Source organism: Lissotriton helveticus, chromosome 12 (assembly GCF_964261635.1).
Source record: "Lissotriton helveticus chromosome 12, aLisHel1.1, whole genome shotgun sequence".
Lineage (NCBI taxonomy): Eukaryota > Metazoa > Chordata > Amphibia > Caudata > Salamandridae > Lissotriton > Lissotriton helveticus.
This window is the reverse complement of record NC_136073.1, coordinates 465,026,740-465,040,099: the sequence shown is the minus strand read 5'-3', so window position 1 is coordinate 465,040,099 and position 13,360 is coordinate 465,026,740. Positions and strand designations below refer to the sequence as shown.

Genomic DNA, 13,360 nt, shown 5'->3' with positions numbered 1-13,360 from the left:
GGTGCACTCACTCGATCCCTCCCAACCATCTGTTTGCCAATGTTCCCATGTTAGTAATGCACCAAAAGCTTTTCCTCATTTGCATGGGACCAAGCCCTGGTGAAAATGAGACAGTGCCACTTTAACACCTTGGCTGCTTGAGATATTTGCCTGCTGTGCTGGACCATAATAGAAATGGGTGTGGTCATGACGAGCTCAGCTCGTCATGAGCACACGAGCACTGTGCCACATGACGAGCTGAGCTCGTCATGAGCACAGAAGGGGTTAATATTTCAGTAGGTGCAAAATGTGCACTCACTCAACCGGTACTACAGAATGGGAAGGCTGCGTATGTGTCATTGTCTGTAATAAAGAAGTGAACCAGGGGTGCACAAAGTAGGCGCAACATTCATGGTGCCCCAGGGGCACTTTTGTCATATGATTCCTGGCGCCTCACTATCAGAAAGCTTTACTGTAGGTACCCAATAAGAAAGTGATTGTGAGAAAACAAAAAGTAGCCTAGCAAATCAAGTCTCTTCATGAGGTCTATGCTCATCTATATAGAGAGCTTTGCATGATGCCCATGTTATGTCATTTCTGCACGTCTGTGTTCCTTGGTATAAAAAATAGACCATCCTGGGCACTTACCTTGATGAGGTCTCTGACAGTTTCAGCGAAACCCACAGTGTGCATCGCCACAGCCACAGCATTTGCAAATGCAAAAATTAGGCCAATAGAACCTCCCAACTCCGGTCCAAGACTTCTTGAGATAAGAAAGTAAGTCCCACCTAAACAGAAAGAATCAAAATGAGTGCACTATCGCGCTGCATACTACACTAAGTTAAAAACTAAGAAAGGGAACAGGCTGGTGTATAGGTTCAGAACTCAGGAAATATGCAGCAGTTGTCACCTTTATCTGCATAGAATGTAGTGATGCCTCCGTAAAAACAAGAGTTGGCCAAGCCAATCATTCTGGATTACATATGCCATTGCATGTAAACAAAGCATTCACAAATGCTGTTTACACATATTAGCAAATGCTGTTTATTACATTAAAGCCTGTTCTATTGGCTTTGTTAATGCTGGGGAAAACATAGGCAAAAAGGGTTGGTTACAGTATGGAATGTATATAGGCAATAAGGAATTGAAAGTGACAAGCAGAGCCTATTTTTCAGTAGTAAACAAGCTTCTTGTGTATTCCAATCGAATCACTTCCTGAAAAAGAGGCAATAACATGAAGTGAGAGAGAAATACTCCTCTGGGGGTACCAAAGTCCACTATATGTGTATTTTATAGAAGAGATAAAATACATTTTGCAGACAGCTGCACTGTCAATCCTGACAAGATATTGCTCATCCCCTCTCTTATAAAGCACACTGAGGTTGAGGTTCACCGATGATATTAAGCCACCCAACCCATGCTCTGAAGAATTCTCACCCAGCACCCCATTCCAAACACCCAACGTTTGTATACAATTTTGAATCATTCACTACCACTACTTTGTAGGATGCCTGACTACTTCCCAATTAATTGTGTTTTACATGAGCCCTAATTCATACCAACAGCAAAATGGTAGTTTCAGCTTTTATTGTATATATTGTTTCAGACAAAGAACAGCAGACTTACCTACCTACCCTCATCAAGAAAGCCCACGAACATGCCAGAATTAGAGAACTGAGAAAAATGTGAAGGAGATGTGTTTACCAGACATGTTGGACAAATGACCCCATTGTTTATGGAAAATTTAGACTTCCGTGCCATGGAAGGCCAATCTATGAATCCTCCAACACACAAAGATAGATCCAGGGGGCATCATAAAGAGGCTTTCATCAGTGTCTGTGATTTTTTGATAGTAAGAAGTTGTTGTTTTAAGGAAACATTGAATGGGTTCCATAGATGACTATTGCCTTGGTTTGCAGCACTATGTGAAGAAGAACCTACAAAATAACTTATTTCAAATAATTTGTTCAAATGGATTGTGTACATATGTTCGAATATATTTATCGCGTCAGTTTCTGATCATTTTCGTTTACCACACTTGAAACTTTAATTATATGTCACTGTGATCAATATTAAGAGAACCATCTTGTTCTGGAGATAGTCCCTAAGTTAGAGTGAGGGAGCTACAAATCTTATGACCAGTTGTCATTGTATTAAAAGGACCCTGAGACATTTTGGATTTTTTTGACACATCTCAGCAATCTAGACATGTTCTCTAAGTGGGGGAGCATATATCAAAGATAGTATTTGTTTGGACAACCTTTAACTGGCCTTCAAGTTAATGATGACACAATAGGTCTCAAGACCAAGTAAACTAAAAGTAAAGGAAAATTCTAGAACAGCTACTGCTGGTGATTGCAAGATAATCAGGACTAATGAAAGAGTAATGTGTTTTTTGTCTGCAGTAGATCGCCCCTTGCACTGTCTAAACTAGAAAGGGTGATTTATTTGTTACGATGTGATCATTCTTGTGTTTTTTTCTTCATGTATGTTTTAGAAATGTATTTACTTAGGAAAGGTTTGCTATATGATGGATTAATTACATTGAATTAAAAAAAATAGGGACTTTTGCAACTCTGTGGGACACCCGGACGAGATGAACCCTCACCTCATTTAGTGCTTCAACTTCTTCTTTCGATGGGCTCACGCGTTTCATTTTACTGAGGCCCCAGGGTGGGTTCGGTCTGGGGCATTGTCAAAAATAATAGCGGGGGCCCGCGGGGGCCCCCGCAGCCACAGGGACCGCCACCTCTCCGGGCTTGTTAAAAAAAAGAATGCATGGGGTGCCACCCCCCACGCTGCCCCGGGGACCACCTCCTCCCCAGGGCTTTTTCAATTGTATGCGGGGAGCATGCGGCCCCCCTCAGCCTCAGGGACCACCACCTCCCCGGGGCTGTGTTCATTTTTTTTTTAAAGAAGTGTGGGGGGCAAGAGCCCCCCATATGGCCCGGGGACCACCACCTCCTCGGGACAATCTTTATTTAAATGCAGGGGTCCGTTATGGACCCCCAAGCCCGGGGGACCACCACCTCCCCGGGGCTTTAAACGTTGGGAGGCCCCACTCTGTAGCCCTTGATGGCCTTATGGACCATTACCCCCAAAGGCCGGCTCCTGCAGTGTACCGGGGTGCCCACCCCAGGGACATTGCTGTTTGCTATGGCAGGGTGGGACCACGGCTCCCGCCCTGCTATAGCAATCGCTGCTTTGCTTCCTTGAAGCGAGAATAGGGAAACCTGCTATCGCTTCAAGGAAGCAAAGCAGAATTTTGTTTTGAGCATGGAGCTGCATGTCAGCAGCTCCCCTTGCTAAAAATCAATGCCAGCTCCCGCAGGAGGTGGGGAGCCGGCGGGACTGTGGGGGCATTGGGGCTCTCCCCACGGTCCCCAACACAAAGGGCCGGCCCCGGGGGATGGGGTCCCCTGGCCCAGAAGGGGGGCTACACGGCCCCCCTTCTATAATATATATATATATATTTTTTTTAAAGAGGCACAGCCTCGGGGGATAGTGTCAGCAGGGCTAATAGAAGCCTCAGGAGGGGGGGGGGGGGCACGCAGCCCCCTCCACAAAAAATATAAAACAAAAAAAAAAAACATGGCCATGCCCCGGAGGATGGGGTCCCCGGGCCGGAGTTGGCCTCTGGAGGGGGGCTGCGTGGCCCTCTACCTGTTTTTTTTTTAAATGTTTTAAAAAAGGTCAGGCCCTGGGGGATGGGGTCCCCAGGCCCTAAATAATGTAAAAGAAGGGGGCCACACAGCCCCTTTCTGGGAAAAAACCAGCATAGCGCCGGAGGCCCTACCCCCTCCCTGCAGCACTCAGCAACAACGCGCCCCCCTGGCGCGTTGTAAGTTGGGGAATTAATTCCACTTGAATACTTAGGATCCCTGGGGGATAACTAGCCCACCAGGTATCTCCAGTATGCGCCACAGAGCTGCATTGCAGAGAGGTGTTCCGAGGCCATGCCCCTTTTCACACCTCTCTGCAACACAGCTCTGTGGCGCTTACTGAAGGTATGTGGTAGGCTAGTTGGCCCCCAGGGACCCTCAGGACTCAAGGGGAATTAATCCCCCAATTTACAATGCCAGGTGGCGCATTTGCACAGTGGTGCAGGGAAGGGTCGGGGCGTAACAAAACAAGTGTGCAAATGTGCACCCTGGTGCGTTGTAAAATGGGGGATTATGTCCCCTTGAATCCTGAGGGTCCCTAGGGGCCACCTAGCCCACCAGGTACCGCCAGTATGCACCACAGAGCTGCGTTGCAGAGAGTTTATCCGAGGCCATGCCCCTTTTTACACCTCTCTGCAACGCAGCTCTGTGGAGCTTACTGGAGGTGCCTGGTAGGCTTGTTGACCCCCAGGGACCCGCAGGACTCAAGGGGAATTAATTCCCTAATTTACAACGCGCCAGGGGGCGCGTTTGCACAGTGGTGCAGGGAGGGGCAGGGCCTAACAGATCAAGTGTGCAAATGTGCCCCCTGGCACGTTGCAAATAAGAGGATTAAGAGGCCTTCAATCCTGAGGGTCCCTGATGGCCAACTAGCCCACCTGGTACCTCAAGTAAGTGCCACAGAGCTGCGTTGCAAGAGGTGGTCCGAGGCCATGCCCCTTTTTACACCACTCTGCAAACGCGGCTTCTGGCGCACTGCTTGTGGTGTGAGGAGGTCCTCTTGTGTCCTGAGGACCTAAGGACTCAAGTGGACTTCATCGTCCGAGGAGCAGTGCGCCAGAAGCCGCATTTGCATCGTGGTGTAAAAAGGAGCGTGGCCTCTGACACCTCTCTGCAACACAGCTCTGTGGCGCTTACTGGAGGTACCTAGTGGGCTAATTGGCCCCAGGGACCCTCAGGATTCAAGGGGCTTAATCCCTTAACTTACAACACGCCAGGGGGAGTGTTTGCACAGTGGTGCAGGGTGGGGGCGGGGCCTGATATTACAAGTTAGCAATTTTGCTGTGTGGGACTTACTGGAGGTAATAAAAGGGGTCGTTGGCCCCCAAGGTTGACATTAGGGGCTAACTACCCCTCCTGTTACCTACAGTAAATCATACACAGTGGGATTGCTAAAAGGTCTTTGGAGGCCACGCTCACCTCTCTACACCACTCTGAAAACGAGACTGCTATGGTATAGTTAGAAATTAGCATTTAAACAACCTTTGAAATTCACTGAAAAAAACAAAGGTTTCAGGGACGTTATAGTTAGAAATTAGCATTTAAAAAAACATTGAAATTCACTCAAAAAACCATGGGTTTCAGGCACGTTATTGTTAGAAATTAGCATTTTAGAAAACCTTAGAAATTCACTAAAAAAAACAAAGGTTTCAGGGACGTTATAGTTAGTTGGACATTTCACTCGTACAAAACCAGAGAAATTCCGCCGATATAGTTACTTCAACTAACAGTAACTCCTGCTCCTGCAATGCACTACTGATGACATCACATATTACATCATTCATGACATGGTCAGTGACATCACTGATGACATCATCCAGTGACTGTGTGTTTCTTTAAAGTTTAAATATGTATTATATATATGCCAAGGTGTATTGAAGAATGAGTGGGTGTATAAGTGTCTGGATGGAGGATTTAGTACGTGCTGGACTGACTATTTAAGTGAGTGATTACATGTGTCTTACTGAATGCATGGGTTAGTGACTAAACTGTGTGAATGTCTGTATCAGTCTGTCTGTTGTTGTATAAGCTGCTGCATGGGTTGGTCAGTAGCTACATGAGTGTCTATATGGGTTGTCGATTGGATGCCTGAGTATTTGTACGGGTGCCTGAGTGTGTGTGTGTGTCGGTGGGAGGTGTGTGACTCTGTGCATGGATGTTTGAGTGGTTGATTCACTGGGTGTATGAGTTCAAGAGTGCATGTGGAAACAGCTGTATGGGTGGGTGAGTTTCTGTATGGGTGTATTGGTGAGTGAATAGATGTCTCAGTGGTACATGTCCAAGTAACTACATATGTAAAAGGCAGTGTATGTGAGAGTTGGAGTCTTTGATGCTCTTCCAGTTATGCTCCCTAGGAAAAGTGTTTTTTGTTTTGCCAATACCTTTGGCGCCGGTTGATGAATCTTCATGACACTTTCACAAAACTTCCCCTTGGTGGTTCAGCTGCTGTGTTGAAAGTTTTTGGATGATCCCTCAAGTGGGGGGAAGTGGGAGGGCTGAGAAAAAAGGGTAGGGCCCAAAACGTGTTTTCACCATGTTATGTCAATGGCGATTTTTCATTTTGTGAACATGACTACAGCCTGAACGGCTGAACGGAATTACACCAAATTTGGCAGAAAACTAGATGTTGGTCCAGAAAGCATACTTTTTGTAATTTTGTGTAAATCCTTTCAGTAGTTTCAGAGATAATTAAGTTTTCAAAACATAGATATTTGGGATCCCAACAGCCTACTGAAACCCTACTGAAATCTGATTGGCTGCCAACACTTCAACCAGGAAGTGTTGCCAGCCTTCTTGGGTCTCAGTTGAACCAAGTCCCACAATAAATGTAAAAAAAAAGGGGGGCAGGGTGTAAACAACTTGACCCCCTAAGCCTCTTAGGGGGATCCCACTAACACCGCCCATGTCCCCAAAAAAGCATTTTTTTAAAAAAAAAATTCTGCAGGATCTGCGGATACAGCTGAAAGGTTTTAAAAATGAAGCATGGGCTCCTGCGCTTCGTTCATTATCTGCCCCGGGTGGGCCAGGTCCCGGGGGCATTGTTTTAATAATGGAGATGGGGCGCACAGGCCCCCCTCCTGGAGCTCATTATGCCCCGGGGACTACCAACTCCCTGGGCCTTCCTTAAGTATTAATGCGGGGAAGCCCCTAGGTTTCAATTTAATAAAATGTGGGGGGCTGTGTGAACCCCCTACAGCCCAGGGCCACTCCTCCCTCGGGCTTTAATTTAATAAAATGGGTGGGCTGGGAGGACACCCCAGCAACCCCGGGGACCACCACCTCCCGGGGGCTTTTTTTTAAATTTAGTGTGGGGTTGCATGCGCCCCCACAGGCCCGGGGACCACCACCTCCCCAAGGCAGAACCTGGAGCCCTAGATGCCCCTGGGGACCGTCACCCCCCAGGGTCTGCTCAAGCAATACATATATATATATCCAACTCCTGGGACAAGCTCACATTCTGTGTCCCAGGAGCCCACCCCCATGAACGCCTGCGGTGGGTGGACGATAGATAGATAGATAGATAGATAGATAGATAGATAGATAGATAGATAGATAGATAGATAGATAGATCTGCAGAGTGTAATATGCTATTTATAATCCTTGTTCTCTGTGGGGAGGGGCCATGACCCATGAGAGTTAAAGCCTGAAGTAGGTCCGCTGTCCCTCCACTCCCTCAACAATGGTAATAAAAATATATTATATACAGCATATCTGAATATATGATTTATGCCATGGCATTTTATCATGCTCGTTTAAAAACAAATGTTACCAAAACCGGGTAGAAGGAGTTCTGTTTCTGCAGCAAGGTAAAATACCAAAATACCACTGAAGAGGGCCATGGTCACAAGGAGAGTTGTTCACATGTACAAATCAATAGAGAGTTTGCAAACTCCAAGACTGTAAACTGTTTTTTCGCTCTACTGTGGTGGTAAACTTGAATGTGACCTTAGCACTGTAATAATAAATGTGTGTTTATTAGTGCAGTCACTCTAAATAACGTGTTATTGAGCAACATTTTTTTTCACTGCTTTGGTTTAAATGTATATTTAATGGACCAGTGTGGCCCAAAGACATGTACGAAGGAAAATGAATAAATAAATGCAGCCACCCATTTATTCTACAATGTAACGGTCAAATTGAGGTTTGTTACCATTGTAGAGTGAATTTAACAATAGAAAACATGTTTACGGCCTCGCTGATTGCATGTTACAATTATTTAACACATGGAAACAACTCTCCTAATAGTCGTGAGATCTCTTTGATGGGATTTTAAACTGCAGCACATGTTTAATCCAATGTACTCTGGTTTTTGGTTAAATAAAGTTTATGGGGAAAAAACAATAAGACATAAAACAAATACCACAGCACAAACCATATATGCTGAACGTAATATGCTATTTATTACCATTGTTGAGAGGTAGGATGGGGAATGGAATCATGATCTGTGTGAGTTCTGGCACCTCCCCACATATGTATATGCCGATTAACATCGCGTTTTTGACGTTTCTGAGATCTACATATAGCAGCAACAAGTATTACCCAGGTAAATGGCAACCATTTTATCAAGTTGTGAGGATGAAAGGATCTCTTTCCAAACACTGCCTCCAGTTCCCCTAGAAACCATGCTTAATGAGTACAGGTGCTGAAAGCCTGCTCAGAAGCCCCCGGCCGGTGCTCTTAAATGTCAGAGCGCCAAATGCATATTAAAACCACCTCATGTCGCTTTAATCCTTGACCAGACACTTCCTGACCTTTATGTCTCTCTTGCAGGTTCCTTCTTACTCCATTTGTGCCAGATATTCCTCTTTCTCGTCCTCCTTTCTTCCACTGTTTGTTTTTCCCTCTCTTGCTCTCGGTCAATGACTGACAATTCAAAATAATTTCCAGTCCCCAAAAATGAGTGCCGGAGGGCACCACTGGCTCAAATTAAGCACTACATGCAAATGTTAGCAGTCGGTCCTTAAATTCCAAGCCATTTGACCACAACTCGAAAGCATCAATTTCTCTTTCACTGAGATTGTAGTGTTGCCTTCATAAAATCATATTGTGCAATAAATACACATTTCATGAGTGAAGCTACATAGCGCCTTACCTGACTTTACCTTCCCGTTGGTGGATATAGCAGAAATGGAAAGGCCTGTGATGGTCGTCACCGTTACAGACATCATGATAATCACCCATGTTAAAGCTGCAAAGGTAAGTTCACGTTAGTGTTGTCAACTTTCATTCTAGAAGAAGACATTCCTGCAGCCATGGTGCAGTCTTAAAGGACTATGTATAACAAAAGCAGTGAATGCATCCACTTCATCTAATAGAGCCACTATTTCTAAACATGTTTGAAATAAATGAAAAGTATCAAAAACAACATATTGTATCACTGATTCTAAGTATCGGGTGCCTCTAAAAAACAACATATTGTATCACTGATTCTAAGTATCGGGTGCCTCTTAAAAGGACTTTGTAACACGTGTTGGCAATGTCAAAAGGTCTAGCATTGGCTGACAGCTTTTTTGCTTTGTCAACACTTGTTTTGGCTTCACATGGTCTTTGCAAAATGTTGTGGGTGGTACAGCACCATTGCCAATATAAAACAAGCATTTGTAATGCAATAGGTCTCACATTTACAAGAGTTAGAGCTACTGGCTTTGTAAATGATCATGTCTTCTAGGTAAGCATTTTTGTTTGGAGTGGAGTGGATGTACGGAGTGTGGAATTATGTGGGTTGAATTTGAATTGTTAGCTGTGGAATTGTGTGGGTTGGTATTGTGTGGTGTATTTGTGTAGTGGAATTCTGTGGCATGGTGAATAGATAGAGGTGAGAGCTACACAGAATAGATAGATGGGAAGATAGAGAAGGATAGGTAGTTTGTGCACTGAGCAGTGAATGAACTCTAGATGGAGAAGCAGAAAGAGTATGTGAGGAAGAGAGAAGAGAGAAAGAAGGGGAGAGCTGGCTATAAACGCATAAAGAGGGAGCTTTTCTATACACAGAAGACACCCTCAAAAGAGGAGAAGAGCGTGGGTTTGCGGTATGGAAATCTTGGAAAGGCACAGGAAAGAAATTGTGCTCGAAGAGAGGCGTGAGAGATAGGGATGAGTGGGAAGGGAACCCAGGGGGCTTTGGAGGCAACCTACAGTGCATCTGTTATTCAGATAGTGCATAAGGGAGGTCTTGTCTTCTAGGACCCACTCGTCTCTGCCTGATATGACTTGGCATAATAACTCTGAGCTTCACAAGCTTGATAAGATCATTTGTTAAGCCAAAGACCATATCATGCTGATTTATGAAGGTGGGCTTCGCATTTCAATAGGAAGGACTGTACCCAAAAAATTGCTTCAGTTGGACTGAATGAGTATTCTTTCATCAAATTGAAGCTTTGTGGGGCACCAATAAAGACTTGTAATTAATGTTCTTCATTTAAAACCGAGTTTATTCAAAAACACCACATGCAGTCATCAGGGCCAGTGCCTCCTCTTGCAAACCCTTCTCTCTTTCTGTCCCCATCCAGCATTCCAACCCATGATGACATCAATTAGAACTTATACAACCATTACATTTTATACTAAATATCTTCTTCCTTATGCAACTTATACATATATTCTTAACAACGTACATATCCTACATATAATATACCTATTTAACAACTAAAGTCTATGGACAATACCATCAGTGACGACACAGTAATTCGTAAGTGAAGCAATTTGCTGTAAGTAAATTCAGTAACAATATTTAAATGAGATTGCACATTCTCTTAATATCTTTTACTATCTTACATAATCTTTGAACTGACATGGCTCGGTTCTTCTCCTTACTCTCCTATTTTCAACCTAACCTCTGGTTTCTTCCTCATGCGTTTTCCATGTTTTATCTTGACTTACCATTTTTTCAAAACATTTCCTCTTGAATTTTGATTGCAAACTACCTCTCCTTCTTTGTTCCACACTGTACAGTCTCTCACGATTATGGAATTTCTTCACACTTTCAGAACTCCATTGGTTCTGAATTACCAGACGAGCCTTTCGGTACCATTCAAGGTTTTTTTTATTTTGACCTTCTGCCCCATTTCTACATTCAGCCTTTGTGCTTCTGATTTTCTGAGGTGTTTCCTCTTGAAATCTTCCTAGTTTTCTCAATTCTTCTTTCTTCTACATCAGCATCTGTTTTACTTTCCTTGTCCACTCCACCAATGTTTAAACTGGTCTTAGGTTTCCTTCTACTTAACAACAGAAATTATGAATATCATGTGACAATATATTCAGTTGTTCTATATGACCATGTAAGTTGAGTTACAAACTGCACACAAAGCATACCATTGGTCACTTCAACATAATTCAGTCCTTAATTGCTCAATTATGTCGTTAAAAACAGGAGGATTATTTACAACAAAAAAAACAGGAGGATTAGAAGAAAGACCCAGAGCCAAGCTCAATCAAACCACAATGAAGCCTGATAACGGACTGAAGACCTGATTTGATTTCCTTCGACAGCATCTTGTAAGAAAAGAGGCGCAGATAGCACATTGTCAGAAGACTTGAAATCTGCTCAAAGATTTGAATCTGATTTTGAATGATTTCAAATTTCCCTTTTAAATAAAAGGTGAAGCCTTTAACTTTGTCCATGGCAACCCTTATAAATTGGAACCAGTCCAAAGGAATGCGCACGCACTTCACAAATTCAGAAAGAAGCACAGGGCATGGAACTGTTTAAATGGCTCTGGTAGGTGAGACTCTACAACAATTGCACAGCTGATATAGACCAACTTTCATCCAGTTAGGGAAAGACTTGAATCCTGGTCCTCTACTGCAATGTGATGCTACAATGCATCGGGCGGAGGTATGTCTGAAGGGTACTATTTAACAATGGCAATGCTCTCTCATTAGGAAGCAGAGAATGCCCTATGATTTCCAGATAGAGATGAGAAAGGACTGATTAAGGTCTGTCATATACAGGGATTGCACGGTCACTATTGTAAAATGTTCTTTCTTGCAGAATGTGATCACATGCCTCTTGTTCAAATGGAGATACAAGCCTTCTCACTTTTTAGGGACCAGGAGGAACGTCACAAATATCCCCTTCCAGCATGGTGTACATGTATTTGGGTATTTGCAGAGCACAAACCCAGGCAAGGGCAACTCAGGCCCGGACTGGCCATAGCGGGCACTGGGCAATCCCCGGGTGCGCCACAAGGGTGGGGGCCGGTTTTGAGCCCTTGGGGGCCGATTTTGTTAGAGGGACGTTTTTCCAGCATAGCTGCAAAATCGGCCCTGCAACAAAATCGGCCGAAAACCGGCCATAGCAAAGCGCTCGGCGGCACCTCCAACCCCCCCCCCCCCCCGAGTGGGGAGGGGGGCCGGCCGAGCCCTTTGCCAGGGCCGGTTTTGGCTCCCAGTCCGGCCCTGCTGAGTACAAATACAAGCCCAGTGTACAATGCCAATGGCCACGACTCACAATCGCTACCCGAGTGGCAGGAAGGGGGCTCTTGAAGTCTGTAAAGAGTCTCTCTAGGATGTCAACAGTCATGATGTAGTACCTACATTTCAATTTGCATTGTTTTTCTGTATCCTCTCAATGCACATTTGAATAACAGAGAGAGTACTTTTGAATACAGTTCTCAAAACAGAAGTAAGTACCCCGATGTTATGGTCTTTAAGATCCACTTGCCAAATGTTGTCTCCTGCTACTGTGTCAAGAACATAATGATCCCGACACAACAGGGGAGAAGAATTGGAGATAAAGAATGATATAATACAGAGGTTTCGTTGGAGGTTGGGTAGTTGTCGCTTGTTGATGCCCTACCCTCCCTCTCCATATGTGGAGTAAAAAAACTGGTGTGCCTGTTTTAAATGAGTCCTCGTCAGTCTTTGATACTGAATATTGGGAATGGGGAAACATCTGACGCTGGTGTGCAAAGGACTTCAAGGAAGAGAGCCCGATGGCCCTGCTCCGATAACATTTCTCATGCAGCTTTCCCACCCAAACCCAGAAGAGACTTTCAAAGGGCATGTCCAATCATTTGTTCCACAAGGCCTGGAAGAAATCTATTCTTCACATCCAGGTGTGACTTCTCAGCACTAAACCAGACCCCTTGAAATGTGCCACAACATCCTCCACTGACTACCCTGTCGCAAGAATTTACTTGGAAACCTCCACCCAATTCAAAGTAATCTTATTGAATTTTACAATATATCATCAGGCAGGATCTTCAAGACTGTTGTGGGCAGCACACAAAAATTGTGTATCTGGCTAGGAGGCATATAATATTAATAATAATATTGAAGTTTATATAGCGCAAACAGTTACCTCAAAGACAGAGGTGTCCCCGCGCTCTAGTAGCAAGTAACGCATGCAGGGCGATATCGGGAGCTGGGGCCAGACCTAGTTATTGCTAAAAAGCCATGTCTTCAATGCTTTCCTGAAACAGGTCTCTGTGTTTGCATTGCAGAGGTACCCAGGCAAGGCATTCCACATTTTACCTGTTCTTACGGAGAATGCCCTACCTCTCAGATGGGCTTTCGCAAAGCGGGGAACACAGAGCAGATTCTGTGAGTTTGACTGCAGAGAACGATTCTGCTTATAGCAGCAGAGTCTTAGTTTGAGATAGCTGGGACATTTTCCCTTAAGTGCATGATAGGCCAGAGTCAGGGCCTTAAATTCTATGCTTTTTGCTACAGGGAGCCAGTGTAGCGCCTGTAGGTGCGGAGAGACATGATGCCGAAGG

The 13,360-nt window shown here is 44.5% G+C and overlaps 1 protein-coding gene across 2 annotated transcripts in view; it reads right to left on the bottom strand.

Moving 5' to 3' along the window:
* Positions 1-13,360, bottom strand: part of SLC12A3 (solute carrier family 12 member 3) — a 331,781-nt gene that overhangs the window by 278,261 nt on the left and 40,160 nt on the right. For both annotated transcript variants that reach the window (XM_078671397.1, XM_078671398.1), the window contains exons 4-5: positions 8,734-8,829; positions 628-767 (exon numbers count right to left, since the gene is read on the bottom strand). In XM_078671397.1, the coding sequence (XP_078527523.1) occupies positions 628-767; positions 8,734-8,829 (236 nt within the window). The remainder of the gene's footprint in view (positions 1-627; positions 768-8,733; positions 8,830-13,360) is intronic.